The sequence below is a fragment of the Lepidochelys kempii genome, chromosome 5 (genome assembly GCF_965140265.1).
Source record: "Lepidochelys kempii isolate rLepKem1 chromosome 5, rLepKem1.hap2, whole genome shotgun sequence".
Classification (NCBI taxonomy): Eukaryota; Metazoa; Chordata; order Testudines; family Cheloniidae; genus Lepidochelys; species Lepidochelys kempii.
In genome coordinates, this window is record NC_133260.1 from 72,392,951 (window position 1) to 72,409,716 (window position 16,766).

General features: G+C 42.4%; 1 protein-coding gene across 7 annotated transcripts in view; it reads right to left on the minus strand.

The window, feature by feature from the left end:
* MCC (MCC regulator of WNT signaling pathway) overlaps positions 1–16,766 on the minus strand; it is a 361,512-nt gene that overhangs the window by 63,426 nt on the left and 281,320 nt on the right. For all 7 annotated transcript variants that reach the window (XM_073344706.1, XM_073344704.1, XM_073344707.1 and 4 more), the window contains 2 exons: positions 14,419–14,582; positions 11,343–11,549 (listed from right to left, as the gene is read on the minus strand). In XM_073344706.1, coding sequence (XP_073200807.1) covers positions 11,343–11,549; positions 14,419–14,582 — 371 coding nt within the window. The remainder of the gene's footprint in view (positions 1–11,342; positions 11,550–14,418; positions 14,583–16,766) is intronic.

Sequence of the window (16,766 nt, forward strand, 5' to 3'; positions counted from 1 at the left end):
GAAGAGGGTGTTTGCCACAAGGCCTTGATTAGTTTTACCACTTCCTTGTGGATGCTTAAGGCCACCTTAGAGGGGGAGGCTGCATTCAAAATATTGAATAGGGTGTCAGATGGTTTCAACAACTCCTTGGCCTCAAGCCCCAGGTTTGCTGCCACCCTTTTAAGCAGCTCTTGGTGAGCTTTTACATCATCCTGAGGAATCGCATGGGAAGGCCCCACTACTGCCTCATCAGGTGAAGAGGATGAGGAGGTGGTTACAGGTGGGTCGGTCAACTCCGTTTCCCCTGCCTGGGAAGCCTTGGCCAGGGCTGGCTCTTTTTGGGGACCTTGCTCCGACTCCTCCTCTGAGTCAGGTGGCGGGCGGGAGACTGTCACTGACCGCTTCTTATAAGTCCCTGAGACTGACATGCTCCAACATCTAAGGAAAAACCCAGGGGTTCCAGAACTGCCACGGAGCCAGCCACTGGCTCGGAGGCCACGTGCTCGCTGGTGGTGCCGGGGAGAATCCCGATGTCCCGGGCGGGTGCCCTTGGCCTGCAGGCAATGCGCTCTCCTCACTTTCTGAGCTTGAGGGGGAAGAAACTCGTCTGGGGACCAGGGCAGTACTGCTGCCGCCTCTCTGTCCTTTCCATGCCAGCCGTCCCCGCATTCTTCTCTTGGGGACTGGTGCTGGGATGTCAGCGCTGCGACTCTGGCGATGGTAACCTGGCCATCGATGCCTTGCGCTCTGAGAGCGGTGCTGCTCCGTTGACCAGGAGCAGGGAGACCTTCACCTTGACTCTGGAGACTGGCGATGAGCCTCTGGAGATGGATATCAACGATCTGGAGATCGGAGATGAGATTCCGGAGACCTGCTCTATGACTCAAGATATCGGTGCCGTGAGTCCAGACAATGACGCTGACACTCGGGACCAGTGCCCTCTGGGGACTGATTATGCGCCTTGGGGGGTCTATGCCAGACAGCCGGCAATTAATGGGATCCTGGAGAGCAATGCCTAGAGTCCAGGGAATGGAGCTAGAAACTCTGGCAGGTAAGCCGGCTCGTATTGGACGGCCAGTGGCGCTGCTCTGGATGCCACCTGCGGAGGTGCCGGGAAGTGGTGCCACAGAGATGGGGACTGCTGAAAGAGCCCCAGGGCAGGTTTGCCCCTAGAACGGGCAACCTCTCTGGCAGGAATTGGTGGCACCAGAAGGGACAATATGTTTTTAGCAGCCTGGAAGGCTTGCAGTGTGGACAGCACTACCAGGTGCTGGATGGTCCTGTCGCTTCCAGGGGTGGTGGATGGGTCTCGAAGGGGACTTGACAGCTCCGTGGACGCTCTGGAGAGGATGAGCTGTCCCGCCCAGGTCTTTGCTTGCCTCTGTCTCTCTCCTTCCCCTTACAGGATGTAGGACATCGCCCTCTCCTGGGCTTTTTCTGTTTCTTAGCTGGCACCAGGGACTGGTGCCGGTGGCACACTCCACACCGACATGGCAGTGCTCAGAGCGGAGTCAGATCTGGCCTGATTGGAGGCCAGTGTGAGAACCGACTCCATAAGGAGCACTCAAAGCCAAATGCCCTGCTCCTTTTTGGTGCTCAGCTTCAAACTTTTATAAATGCAACACTTGTCACTTCCCCCAGGCACTTCAGACCACTTTGGTGGGGATCCCTGATGGGCATGGTTTTTTGCAGTTGTCACAAAGCTTGAACCCTGGGGACTGGGGCGTGCCCCATCCCTGGACTAAGCCCCATGGGGGACTAGCAAACTATTACTACACAAAACATGAAGGGACCTATTAAAAACCTATACAGAAAAAAAACAACTATATACAGTAGAAATCACCAATAGGAACCGTGGAAAAGGCAAGGGAACGGTTTCAGCACCATCACTGGCGGTAAGGAGGAACTGAGGGTGGGGGGAGCCGGCGGCACCCCTTATATTGGCACATACGAATGCCACTCCAGAGGGGGGCCAGAGCTTGTCCCCTACGGATACCACTGAGGGAAAAACTTCCAGCACAGGTGCATGTGGTGAGCACACACACCTACCATGGAATGGACATGAGCAAGCACTTGAAGAAGAATGGAAAGTACATACATGGGTGTGCTGAGCACACAGCACATCTCTCAGGCTTTTTTTTAAATTTCCTTTATCCTATTCTCAAGCCCAAAGATTCCCCCATTTTCTAGGTTAATTCTGGAACCTTTGGCTATTGACTTGAAAAGAGAAGCAGAGTTCTAGTCCTTTTATTGTTAAATTGATATTGTTCTATAAGCAAACAAAGGTGCTTTTAACCTGCCTTTCCCTCGTCTCTGTTCCTGGGGAGGCTGAGTGCCAAATCAGCCCTTGTTAGGAGTTAAAGGCAGCTAAAGACTGCTTTAACCAGAGCCACCATGTAATGGCCCCCTAGAGACCACTATACTCTTGTCTTTCCAGACCCTGGAATGCCTTCTCCTGTCCCTGACACTGGGGGTAACAGGAGGGGTCGGAATAGAGCTTTAGGACAAATGAGAACTCCCTCACTCCAAAGGAAGGTTTAAGGTCCCCTTGCACTACATAGAAGCGTTAGTGGGAGAAAGAACCTGGCTCCTTGTGATGCCTGCATGGGTTTTGAAAGGACGGGAGTTTGGGAGAGAGTTCTAAATGTCCTTTTTCTAAAATGAAGCTTATTTTTAGGGAAAAGGGAAACTGGTTAACTCAAGGGAATTTACACTGAGACACGAAGTTTCTCCACGCTAGTCTAGGTCACTGGTTCAAATATGGTCTTGGTCAAGTATGGCCAGTAAATCACAATACCATCTGATACCTGTTCATTGGCCTTTGTGACTGAGTTGGCAAACTCAGACCAGTTCACAGTGTACAAGTATTCACAAAAAATAAAAACATAATTTCAAGCCTCACCTTCATCAAATGTAACAATTACAATGGTGACAGCCCATTAAAGTACGGAAGTGTTAACAGACACAGAGTTGGAACCACTATCTCAATCACAGAGAAAAGGAGTACTTGTGGCACCTTAGAAACTAACCAACTTATTTGAGCATAAGCTTTTGTGAGCTACAGCTCACTTCATTGGATGCATACTGTGGAAAGTGTAGAAGATCTTTTTATATACACACAAAGCATGAAAAAATACCTCCTCCCACCCCACTCTCCTGCTGCTAATAGCTTATCTAAAGTGATCACTCTCCTTACAATGTGTATGATAATCAAGGTGGGCCATTTCCAGCACAAATCCAGGGATTAACAAGAACGTGGGGGGGGGGGGGGGGGGGGGAAACGGGACAATGTGGGGGAAAACCTGCACACTGCTTGACACTTCCCATGTGGTACAAATCTGTGGATAAGCAGAGATCTGCAGTCTCCAGTGTTATTATCTGGCACCTTTCATGGGCAGCAAATTAATTTGTTAAAAAAAATGTCTTTTTAGATAATGATCAGCATGCAGATTGTGTGTTAGCAGTTTCACTAACTTGACTTTGCTAAATGGCTTTTCTGGTGCTGTCAAACCAATGGCTACACTGAGCAATTGTAAATGGCACTTGCCTGATTCTGATCCGACTTAGTCGTGTTAACTCCATGTACTTCTACGGAGTTGCCCAGTGTGAATGAGATCAGAATTAGAGAGAGAGAGAGAGAGAGTGTGAGTGAGTGAGTGAGTGAGTGTGTGTGTAAAAAACACTTTTTACTGACTATAGCTGCCTCCAGACTTTAAGCAGTTTATTTTAGGATGGCTATATCACACAGTGGTAGGGTAGACCTCTGCATTGTGAAATTTAGCAGCTACATTATGGGCATCCTACAGAAATAAGTAATTGCCTCATTTACTAATGACCTGTGAGAAACAAAAATCTGTATGCATGTCATTTCTTAACTACTGCTCTGCAAAGTGGCACAATCTGTTAACTGAATGCATTAAATACCTAATTTAATTAAAACTCTAACAAGCCTCCGAAAACCTATTGAGAGCACTTTGTTTGATTACAGACATTGGGCTAAAGTAACAGACCTATTGATCTGATCAGCTTCAGCTATTTTCTCTATCCAATTTAATCTGTGCAGAACAAAAGCTAAGTTTTGGCAGGGTCTCCTTCCCACTCTTCCTTGGGGAAATAAATCTGAAGCGACTCTGGGTTCAGGGTTGCATATATAAAATATTTAACAGATCAAAGAAAACACTTATTGTGCGGCAGCTATGGACATAGGTTACATTATAAATGCAAACATGGTTTCTAGTGCAACAATTACACAGTGTTCCTGACACGGTCACATATAATAAATAGACTCCTCCAAGGGGAATTAAACTAATTGTTCTGCATATTAAGCGTGGTATTCAAAAACATATTTTAACAAACATATTTAATAAACTTGAATTAATGAAAAAGGTAGAAAATTATTTTTAGCTGTGTCTGTAATCTAGAGTCTGTCTTTGATTTTTTTATGTTGTGTCCTAACCCAAAGGTTAGTTAGTGACTTAGTTGCATTTGGGAGCTAAAAGGAAATACATCTATTAAATATATATTGAAAAGAGTTTTCTTAGCATTTTAAAAAAAACCCTAAGTTGACTTGTTTTGTGGAGTGAATTGTAGGCCTGAGAGAGAAAGATTCAGGGCTTTTCACCTTTAAAGTCACTTATTTGAATCCAATTCAGGTCAATAAATAACTTAATATTGTCACCATCCATTAGCTTTTATGATGGCTTATGTGAAATGAGTGAATGGTCTCAGTTCCTACCAGAGAGGTTTCCACACACATACAAAAAAATCTACCACTGTATGCAGCACCTTTGTTAGAAGTCCCAGCAGACACGCCCATGACTGAGCTGACAGGATGACTGAACTATGCTCTCACTCCTAAATCCTTGTCTACACTAGTGCTAAACAAGTTCAGCTCCACAGGTGTTCAGGATGTTAGAGGTCCTAGTGCAGACTGGCCACCACAGGCATTTTCAATTCCAAACTGATTAGGCCTGCTCTGAGTAGGGTTATAAAACATGGCATTAAAAACACCAGTAGCAATCTACACTAGGGCTATTAGTGTTGCTGACCCTTTTGGAGATCAACTAGTGCCAGCAACGGTGGGAAATTTTCTCTTGCACACACAGCATCCTAGATGCGATCCTTTCAGGCGAGGGTTGAGGTGTGGGCATGCTGGCCTTTGATGTACTTGTCCTTTCACAAGCACTAAATTCACACTGTAAAAATATAATTTGCCTTATTTTCTATAGTAATTAAATAAATATGTCTATCTTGTTCCCACAGGTCCCATCCCAGGTTCTTCTCCTCCTCTCTGTCTGAAAATTATGACTTCCTTTTCATAGAATCATAGAATATCAGGGTTAGAAGGGACCCCAGAAGGTCATCTAGTCCAACCCCCTGCTCAAAGCAGGACCAATTCCCAGTTAAATCATCCCAGCCAGGGCTTTGTCAAGCCTGACCTTAAAAAACCTCTAAGGAAGGAGATTCTACCACCTCCCTAGGTAACGCATTCCAGTGTTTCACCACCCTCTTAGTGAAAAAGTTTTTCCTAATATCCAATCTAAACCTCCCCCACTGCAACTTGAGACCATTACTCCTCGTTCTGTCATCTGCTACCATTGAGAACAGTCTAGAGTCATCCTCTTTGGAACCCCCTTTCAGGTAGTTGAAAGCAGCTATCAAATCCCCCCTCATTCTTCTCTTCTGCAGGCTAAACAATCCCAGCTCCCTCAGCCTCTCCTCATAACTCATGTGTTCCAGACCCCTAATCATTTTTGTTGCCCTTCGCTGGACTCTCTCCAATTTATCCACATCCTTCTTGAAGTGTGGGGCCCAAAACTGGACACAGTACTCCAGATGAGGCCTCACCAATGTCGAATAGAGGGGAACGATCACGTCCCTCGATCTGCTCGCTATGCCCCTACTTATACATCCCAAAATGCCATTGGCCTTCTTGGCAACAAGGGCACACTGCTGACTCATATCCAGCTTCTCGTCCACTGTCACCCCTAGGTCCTTTTCCGCAGAACTGCTGCCTAGCCATTCGGTCCCTAGTCTGTAGCTGTGCATTGGGTTCTTCCGTCCTAAGTGCAGGACCCTGCACTTATCCTTATTGAACCTCATCAGATTTCTTTTGGCCCAATCCTCCAATTTGTCTAGGTCCTTCTGTATCCTATCCCTCCCCTCCAGCGTATCTACCACGCCTCCCAGTTTAGTATCATCTGCAAATTTGCTGAGAGTGCAATCCACACCATCCTCCAGATCATTTATGAAGATATTGAACAAAACTGGCCCCAGGACCGACCCTTGGGGCACTCCACTTGATGCCGGCTGCCAACTAGACATGGAGCCATTGATCACTACCCGTTGAGCCCGACAATCTAGCCAGCTTTCTACCCACCTTATAGTGCATTCATCCAGCCCATACTTCCTTAACTTGCTGACAAGAATACTGTGGGAGACCGTGTCAAAAGCTTTGCTAAAGTCAAGAAACAATACATCCACTGCTTTCCCTTCATCCACAGAACCAGTAATCTCATCATAAAAGGCGATTAGATTAGTCAGGCATGACCTTCCCTTGGTGAATCCATGCTGGCTGTTCCTGATCACTTTCCTCTCATGCAAGTGCTTCAGGATTGATTCTTTGAGGACCTGTTCCATGATTTTTCCAGGGACTGAGGTGAGGCTGACTGGCCTGTAGTTCCCAGGATCCTCCTTCTTCCCTTTTTTAAAGATTGGCACTACATTAGCCTTTTTCCAGTCATCCGGGACTTCCCCGGTTCGCCACGAGTTTTCAAAGATAATGGCCAATGGCTCTGCAATCACAGCCGCCAATTCCTTCAGCACTCTCGGATGCAACTCGTCCGGCCCCATGGACGAGTTGGCTTTTGGGTTCGGCTTCTGAATTTTCTATGCTTTTGCTTGCTTTCTTTTTTATTTTCTCACTTTTTCCTCTTACATGCCTGCCTCTCTCTCTTCTCCTCAAATTTCTGTGTTCTGGATCTCCATTAGTTCTCCCCCACTTTTCAATCCCTATTCTTTTTCCCCTTGCCCATCCCAAATCTCTCCCCTCTTCCCAAATGTTTCTCCTCAGCTAGCCAGAAGACTTTTTCAGTGCTGACTGACCTAAATAATTACATATTATCTGCAAGTTTTGCCATCTCACTGCTCCTGCTTTTGAAGATAATTAGCAAGTATATTAAACACAATATATATGGTCCTGGTCCACAAGGCACTTTCATGTCATTTTTGCCATGATGAACATTGACCATTTAGTCCTATTTTTTTGTTTTCTGTCACTTATCTATTTTCTGATCCATGACAGAATGGCCTTTCAGTCCATGACTTCTGAGATTCCTTAATAATGTCTTGTAAGGCCCTTCTAGAAATTTCAAATAAATTATGTTAGCTAGTTTTTCTTTATCCATTATTGCACTGACATGTTAAAGAATTTTAATAGATTTGTGAGGTATAATTTTCCTTTGTAGAACTATGCTGGTTAGACCCTATTATGTAAGAATAATTTAAGTGTTTTATCATTCTATTTTCAAATGACCATTTACACTAATTTATCAGGTAAGCAAGTAAAACTTAGGCCATATCTACACTACCACATATGTCAGCAAAACTTGTCGCTTAGGGGTGTGCCCCTGAAATAACTACTGCCTCTGGTTTATGTATGTTGATGGAAGAGCTCTCTTCCGTTAGCACAGAGCGGCTACATGAGAAATCTTATTGGTACAGCTGTGCTGCTGTACAGTCTCTAGTGTAGGCATAGCCTTAACAATCTGTAATTCCCCAGACCTTTAAAAAAAAAAAAAAGAGATGCAACATTTACTATCCTCCAATCCTCTGGTGTGATTTTAATTAGAAGTGGCCTCTTGTGAGCCGCTCAGCCTATTCATTCTTAAATTCCATAGTACATTTAGATGCTTACCACCTAGTCTTCACTGCCCTTTAATTTATCAGTTTGTTCCAGTGACCCTTCTTTAAACACCTCAACCTCTTACAGTTTCTAATTTTTATTACCAGAAAATGTAGGTGTGGGTTTAGTTATTGCATATGGCCAGGAGGATTGTACTTTCCAAAACCTCCCAGAGGCTGACACAGCAAACAGACATCCTGAATAAGAACATTCTCCAAATAAGATTTTTTACACCACCACCTCATATTGTCCATAGCTGAGGTAGATTTGCACAGCTGAAGGAAAACAGAAAACAAATAAAATCTTCATTATACTGAGAAACCAGCAAAAACCTCTTTGAACTTTGTCTGTAGCACAAGATGTGGCAATAGTCCTCGTTAAAGCGAAAATGCTGTGTCAAGTACTCAGTCTAAACAGCTCGGGGCTGAGAACTATTTACACTGCATGGTATATGATTACATGGGACACAAACATTTTGCAAGAGAAAACAAAATGCTCAAACTAGAGCTATCAATCGATTAAAAAAAATAATCACGATTAATCACACTGTTAAACAATAACAGAATACAATTTATATAAATATTTTTGGATGTTTTCCACATTTTCAAATATATTGATTTCAATTACAACACAGAATACAAAAAGTGTACAGTGCTCACACATTTATTCTTTATTATAAATATTTCCACTGTAAAAAAAGATTAACAAAAGAAATAGTATCTTTCTATTCACTTCATACATGTACTGTAGTGAATGAATGTGCAACTTACAAATGTAGAATTATTATTTTTTTACATAACTGCACTCAAAAACAAAACAATGTAAAACTTGAGAACCTACAAGTCCACTCAGTCCTACTTCTTGTTCAGCCAATCGCTCAGACAAACAAGTTTGTTAACATTTGCAGGAGATAATGCTGCCCGCTTCTTGTTTACAGTGTCACATGAAAGTGAGAACAGATGTTCGCATGGCACTGTTGTAGCCAGCACTGCAAGATATTTACATGCCAGATGCGCTAAAGATTCATATGTCCCTTCATGCTTCAACCACCATTCCAGAGGACATGAATCCATGCTGAGGATGGGTTCTGCTCGATAACGATCCAAAGAAGTGCAGACCAACGCATGTTCATTTTCATCATCTGAGTCAGATGTCACCAGCAGAAGGTTGCTTTTCTTTTGTGGTGGTTCAGGTTTTATAGTTTCCACATTGGACTGCCGCTCTTTTCAGCCTTCTGAAACCATGCTCCACACCCCGTCCCTCTCAGATTTTGGAAGGCACTTCAGATTCTTAAACCTTGGGTCAAGTGCTGTAGCTATCTTTAGAAATCTCACATTGGTACCTTCTTCGCGTTTTGTCAAATCTGCAGTGATCGTGTTCTTAAAACTAACAACATACTGGGTGATCATCCAAGACTGCTATAATATGAAATATATGGCAGAATGCAGGTAAAACACAGAACAGGAGACATACAATTATTCCTCCAAGGAGTTCAGTCACAAATTTAATTAACACATTTTTTTTTAACGAGTGGAATCAGCATGGAAGCATGTCCTCTGGAATAGTGGCCAAAGCATGAAGGAGCATATGAATGTTTAGCATATCTTGCACATAAATAACTTGCAATGCCGGCTACAAAAGTCGCATGTGAATGTCTGTTCTCACTTTCAGGTGACTTTGTCAATAAGAAGCGAGCAGCATTATCTCCAGTAAATGTAAACAAACTTGTTTCTCTTAGCAACTGGCTGCACAAGAAATAGGACTGAGCAGACTTGTAGGCTCTAAAGTTTTACATTGTTTTGTTTTTGAGTGCAGTTATGTAACAAAAAAAAAATCTACATTTGTAAGTTGCGCTTTCACGATAAAGAGATTGCCCTATGGTATTTGTATGAGGTGAATTGAAAAATACTATTTCTTTTATCATTTTTACAGTGCAAACATTTGTAATAAAAATAATATAAAGTGAGTACTGTACAGTTTATAGTCTGTGTTGTGACTGAAATCAATATATTTGAAAATGTAGAAAAACATCCAAAATATTTAATAAATTTCAATTGGTATTCTATTATTTAACAGGGCCATTAAAACTATGATTAATCACTATTAATTTTTTTAATCGCAATTGATTTTGAGTTAATCACGCGAGTTAACTGCAATTGATCGACAGCCCTAGCTCAAACAGAAATGTAGGCATACACACATGAATGTATACACACACACACACACACGTGCAATTTTAAACAGAGCATCAGACATAAAGATCTAGTAAGCACCACAGCAGATTACAGGTGTAATTGGCCTTAGCAGCAAATAAACTCATTATGTCACGATGGATAGGAAGCTTTGTTGAGTGAGATGATCTATGGCTGGATAGCCAAAGACTGGAAATGGCAAATGACATAGTCCAATACCACGCTGAAGAGTACTGATCTCTTAAAAACGTAACATTCAAGGAAGAGGTTGTTCTGCTGCCACTAGATAAAAAACATTTTCAACAATTTACAAAGAATACAAAGGTCTCTAAATTTTTACCCACATACAGCACAAGGCTTGGAAGAAAAATCATTCACATATTCTTCAAAAACAAAATTATTTCACATGCAGATGTTTCATGGAACACTGCAAAATTTCCTAAGTTGTCTATTAAGGAGAGGCAGTAAATAATTTAAAAGAATACCAGAGACTGACCATGTATTCTTTAAACTTTCATCTTTTCTGTAACTTAATTTCCTCTTGTCTTAATTCAGTGTCTACATAAAGAACAACAGTTTTGTCTGATATAGCAAACAGCTGGAAAATGGAGACAGGGATAGAGGGCATGGCTGGGACTACTCAAAGTTCAGTTCACAGAGAATTATTTCCCAGTGACAAGTGTCCTGCTCTTTTACTTTCTCTTAATCACAAATTGAATTCTCAAAGACAAAGATCTATTTGTTATTCACAGGAAAATCCACTAAATAAACATCTGCTTTATCTATAAACAACTTACACATACTTTCGTGCCCATGAATACCAGCCTTTCAGTTAACACACTTTTTCCGATATGAGGCTTCTGTATATCTTGACTGCTCATCATAGAATCATAGAATATCAGGGTTGGAAGGGACCTCAGGAGGTCATCTTGTCCAACCCCCTGCTCAAAACAGGACCAAATCCCCAATTTTTGCCCCAGATCCCTAAGTGGCCCCCTCAAGGATTAAACTCACAACCCTGGGTTTAGCAGGCCAATGCTCAAACCACTGAGCTATCCCTCCCCCCATATAAAAGCTTCTTGCAATTTCTATCCATTCACTCCTAGCTCTTTACAACTTATATTGCTTTGCTTCCAAAAAATGGTGCGAGAAGGTGCAGGGTATCAACTCTCCCCAGTTACAAACCTATGTGGCCTGGAAAGAACTGAAAAGATCCCTGGTACTCGAAAGGCACTTCTATGTACTCTGTAGACAGTTGGTAGTCTTACCCTTCTGCGCAATCTGTCCCTTTCTTCCCGGATAGCATTCATAGTGGCCTTGGTCCTGTTCAGCTCCTCCTCTTTGCTGCACAGCATAGCAGTGAGGCTCTCATTTTCTTCCCTCAGACCAGCCAGCTCCTTTTCCCACCGAGATCTCTCTTCAGACAGGTTTGGATAAAGATCCCGTCCCAGCACACCCTCAATCTCCTCTACTGTCTGCAAAAACAGAGTCACGATAAGACAGAAAGGAGCAGAAGGGGAGAATATTAAAAAGGGCCAATACTACTACACTGCCACTACATAAGGATGTAAGGGCAGCTATACAATTACACATATGTGTACAAGCAACGCATACGCATTTAATTTGCTCCTTTTGTTTGAAACTTAATGAAGGCCGTTTTCATTATAAATAGTTTGTAACCTTTCTACTCTTCAGCTCCATGAGCACCTGGGCAGAAGATGGGTGCTTTATAAATAAAAGTTCACTTCACTGAGATATACATAAACAACAGCATGCAGTTGGCATTTATACAGCACCTTTCCTCAGATGGCCTCAAAGTATAACACATTCACCACACCTCACCATGGGTAAGCGTTGTACCTCTTTTGCAGATGACTTAACTGAGACACATAGGGTATATCTGCGCTGCTGCTGGGATTGTGCTTCCCAACACAGGTAGGTAGACTCATGAGAGTTTGAGCTAGCATAGAGGGGAGAGCACAGGTGGCAGCTACGCTAGTCACCTGAATACATACCTAATGGGTCCAGGCAGGTTTGTACTCAGGCACCCAGCTTGACTCGCCATCCATGCTACACTGCTATTTTTAGCACATTAGCTCAAGCACAGCTAGTGCTTCTCTCTCTACCTGTGCTGGGAAGCACCTTCCCATCTTAAGTGTAGATGTACTCGCAGTACCAGATTGTGCCTGGCTCTTGAATGGGCGTGTAGGGCTGGGGAGGGTGCAAGGAATCCTTCCTCACATACTAGCATGACAAGGACAAGTGCAGTCCCAAATTTGGGGGAGCACAAGGACGGTTCTTTCTGTAGGTCCCCAGGGACATATGTTTCCCCCAAGGGCACAAGGAGATATGGGGAGGGGAAGGAGCCTTGGCCATGCACAGTGTGTGTATGTGTGTGTGTGTGGGATGGGGTACACTATGCCTTAGGATGGTACAGCCTATACATTCCTTCTGTGTACCTGGGACCTCAGGGAAAACCTGGGATTCTCTGACACACAATCCCTTCCAGAGCTTCTGCCCAAGGTGGCGCAGAGCCACACTAAATCCTACACAGGCCTGTGCACAAAGAGGTTAAGTGACTTGTCCAAGGTTATGCAGCAAGTCAATGGAAGAAGTAGGAACAGAACCTTCATGTTCTGACCATCAATTTCCTCCTGTAAACACTGGACCATATTTCTCCCCCACCACATTCATAATTGGTTTACAGCTGTAAACGTAACAATTCATACAGTTAGGCTCAAGAGTGAATAGCAAATACACACTACTCATGAGGAGGTTCCTACATTCTTTTTCTGATTAGCAATTCCTTGTAATACCCATGCAATAGAAAACAAGCTGCTATGCTTCATAAAGAATGAACCCTCCACCTAAAGCTACAGGTCTCCAGAAATCAGATTCAGAAAACAAGACAGGTCATTTCAAGACAACATACTGCTTCAAGGAGCATTTAACATTCTCATTGCATGAATGGGCTGCATTCTTGAAAGGTGATAAAGAAGAAGAAATAAAATTCCTTAGAGATAGCAAAAGGAAAAAACAGGATATTGTTGGATGTTCTCTTGGTAATCAAGACAATATACTGGAAAACTATTCAAGGAATTAAAACCCTTATTTGGAATAAGAAGTTTTCTATTAATAATTAAATCTACTTAACAACTATGTCAGATACAATGAAAACTTCCACCTAGTATTCAGTCTTTGTCAGCATTGCTAATCTGTTTTAATGCTGCTTACAGAACATAGTAACTCCCACTGCAAATAAATAAAGGGAAAGATCAAAAATGACCCGCAGAAAAGGTAAAAAGATACCAGCCCCCTTTTCCAGTGCTTCCTGTTGGAAAAGCAGCATAATATGTTAAATGCACCCACTCACCTCATTGCTCTGACAGGCACGTTAATAACCACCATGTACAAATTAACTGAATCCAGGTATCATTCTGCCCTTATGCTCTCACAAACTGACGTGACCAACATCCATTTGCTAACTAAACTGTCTGCAGTTCTCTGGATGCGGCATGCTTTGCTTCAGCTCTGGTTTGTTGATTAGCACACTACATTGTTTGCGATGAAGAAGAGAACAGAAGGCAATTGATACATACAGGGAACTATTTCTCTGGGGGAACTAATGAATTATTGAGCTTTTCTTCATTCCTGATTATATAGTGTTACAGTTCATTTTGATTATGCATGCTGATAAATCCGGAATCTAGCCTCACACACCGTAATTAGTCATGTAATCTAATGTTCTGAGCACAAACCTGGATACCAGGAAATCCAATAGATCCTGTGGCATCCGTCACATCATAAATTCTCTGCTGCAGTTTCCCCTTTTCTCTACCTCATAGGGGTGTGGTAAGGAGCTAATGTGCAGAAATATTTACAGCTCTTTCATCTTCAGTTTGTAATTTTTAAATAGCAATTGCTTCCTCTCCTAGTTATTATTTACTCTTCTAAATATCTTGACCATTAGTCAGCCTATTCCGTGTAAGGTAATTTAAATAAATGACATGTTTATAACTGCAAAGCTAGTCAGGCAATCTCTCTGTACCTTAGTTTGTGCATCTGTAAAATAAGGATGAGGCTTACCCATATTTGTAAAGTGCTTTGAGATCTATGGATTGAAAAGCTCTATACAAGATCTATAGGTAATCTCTCTGTGACTTAGTGCACCCATATCCAAATATAGATATACTACTGTACCTACCTCACAAGACATTGTGAGGCACAGTAAATCTTTGTGAAGTGCTCTGAGATTCTCAGATGATAGGTGCTATAAATGCAAGGTATTATCATGTATCCCAGTATGCATACAATGCATTTAGTGACTAGTTAATGCTGTTGCACCTTAATAGCTAGATCACAATGTTCGCTGGCAGTGGTGAGTTGTTCAATGTGTCTGTCCACTTCTGCTACAGACAAACTGCAACTGCTCTTCTTCCTCCCGCAGACTACATTCTCCAGCCCCGTCAGCACTCTCTGCAGTTCGGAGTTCAAGTCACTACAGTTATCTATGAAAGAGAAAGAACATGTCACACATGTACTGGGTGTCACAAGCTAAAAAGCTACTACCATTGAATACTTTCAGCAAGACAGGCTCCACTCCTGTAAAATGGTATATTCCTACAGTCTGACACTGCTTTTCACAAATCTCCAGTCTTGAATACCATCAGCCTATTCGCACAAGTTATTGATTTCTCTTTACAAATCTCTAGGGTTGAATGCCATCAGCCTAAACTCTCAAATTACTCACAATCACACAAATAATTGCCTTGTCCACTTATCTGGAGTGGTCTTTCTTGTTTTAAAAACCTTCTCCACATTTTAAAGAGATCACGTTTTAGCACACTTCCATGTCACTGTCCCAATTTGCTTTTTTTTGTTAATCTTTCTCATTACTGCAGCTTCTCCTGATCTTTGCGCTCAGCAAGAAGACTTTTCCCTCGGAATCAGAATGCTCTTCTGCCCAGTTCACTCAGTGATGATATAATCCAATCTCCTCTAAAAGGAAGGACTTTGGGGATTTGCGCTCAAACTGCTGCCAAGTGTCCAAAAGTTTACATAAAAACCCTAGAGAGATTATTTTACAGAGCTAAAATTTCATTTTCACAGCTGTTTCTTCTATGTGTGCAACTGAAGAGAAGACTGGAAATATTTATGGGTCCCCAATAACAACCCTTGTTCTTGTGAGGCTCCATATCGTGATCATATTCACTAGGTGCTTTACGATGAAAACATGATCATAATTCTCACAAGGAAAGGGCCAGAAGACCCTTCCCCACTGCAGTCTGACAGCACTGTTTTATCGGGTGTCATCCACTCTCTCCCCAATTTTGTGACAACCAAATGATCCCTCTTATCTTGTGAACTAACTTTACAAATTAATTGCATCACCTCCAACTTACATTCAGTGATAAATATCAGCAGTAGTCCCTGATGTGCACCATATAGTTGAACTCACTCTTGGGTTCTGATGCCTCTTGGCTGTATTCACTTATGGGCCATTAATTACCAAGGCATCGTGCAATAATCAGTTATTGCATTGTACAGCACACGATGGATTTATATTTCATGACAATGCATTATTTTCACAGGGGTACAAATATTAAAAGGGGTGGCATCCATTCATGAAACGTTATTCCTATGGTATTGCTCCACCTAGGACTTCATTACCATCGGACCTTCCAATCAGATTTAAAACATATGGCTGGTGTTTTCAAAGGAGCCTAAGGGAGACAGGCATTCAAGTCCCACTGAAATTCAATGGGAGTTGGGCACCTAACTCCTTTAGTGCACTTTGAAAACCTGAATTTAAAACAAAGGATCACAGAAGCTGATTATGAAAGAGCGAGGTGTGAGGGAACAGGGGACTACTACAAAATAAATAACCTTAAGTTCATGACCAAAAACTCATCTACTTCTTCGATTAACACCGGACAAACTAACAAACCTGACCACCTAAATTACAGCCACAGATATGTAAAACACCAGACAACTGTATGCAATGCAAGGCTTGCCATGCACAAATTTTGTAGATGTAATTTAGACAGCCATTTAACAAAAATGGCCCAATTAACATTTAGGGGGAAATAAAAGCAACCATAAAACCAAAATACTTATGTCCAAATTCTTATGTGCCAGTGATGTTCTCATTCAGTTACACAGGCTTCGCATAGAAATTCAAATCAAGTTCAAGGTCTCAGTCCCTATCTTCAAGGTGGTTCCATGGCCTAGGCCCAGTCTATCTAAATGACCACCTAAAGCCCTGGGAGAACACCCTGGTCGACAACTATGCTCCTCTGGCACAATGGAACTCTCTAACCTATGGATGAAGCTTGTCTGTATCGGTGATGACCACAAGATAAGAACCCATATAGAACAGAATAGAATTCAAGACACAGACTCAATACTGTTATCTCAAAATTCAAAGGTAGCATTTGTTCCTTTGTGTTTAAATGACAGTAGCAGCAATCATGGGCCCTTGTCTTTATGCAGTATTTCCAGCTTTGCACAGGTTGATCAACAAAAGTGTTCAAAAATTCTCTTTGTGTAGGAATAGGATTGCAAAAGAATGCAGCCCTGGAGTGAATGTGAAATTACTGCAGGCAAAAGGGATTTCATGTTAAAAACAAACCCATCAACATATCAATGGCATGACAAATATGGATGGCCAAAGCAGGGTCTGCTCCTGCAAC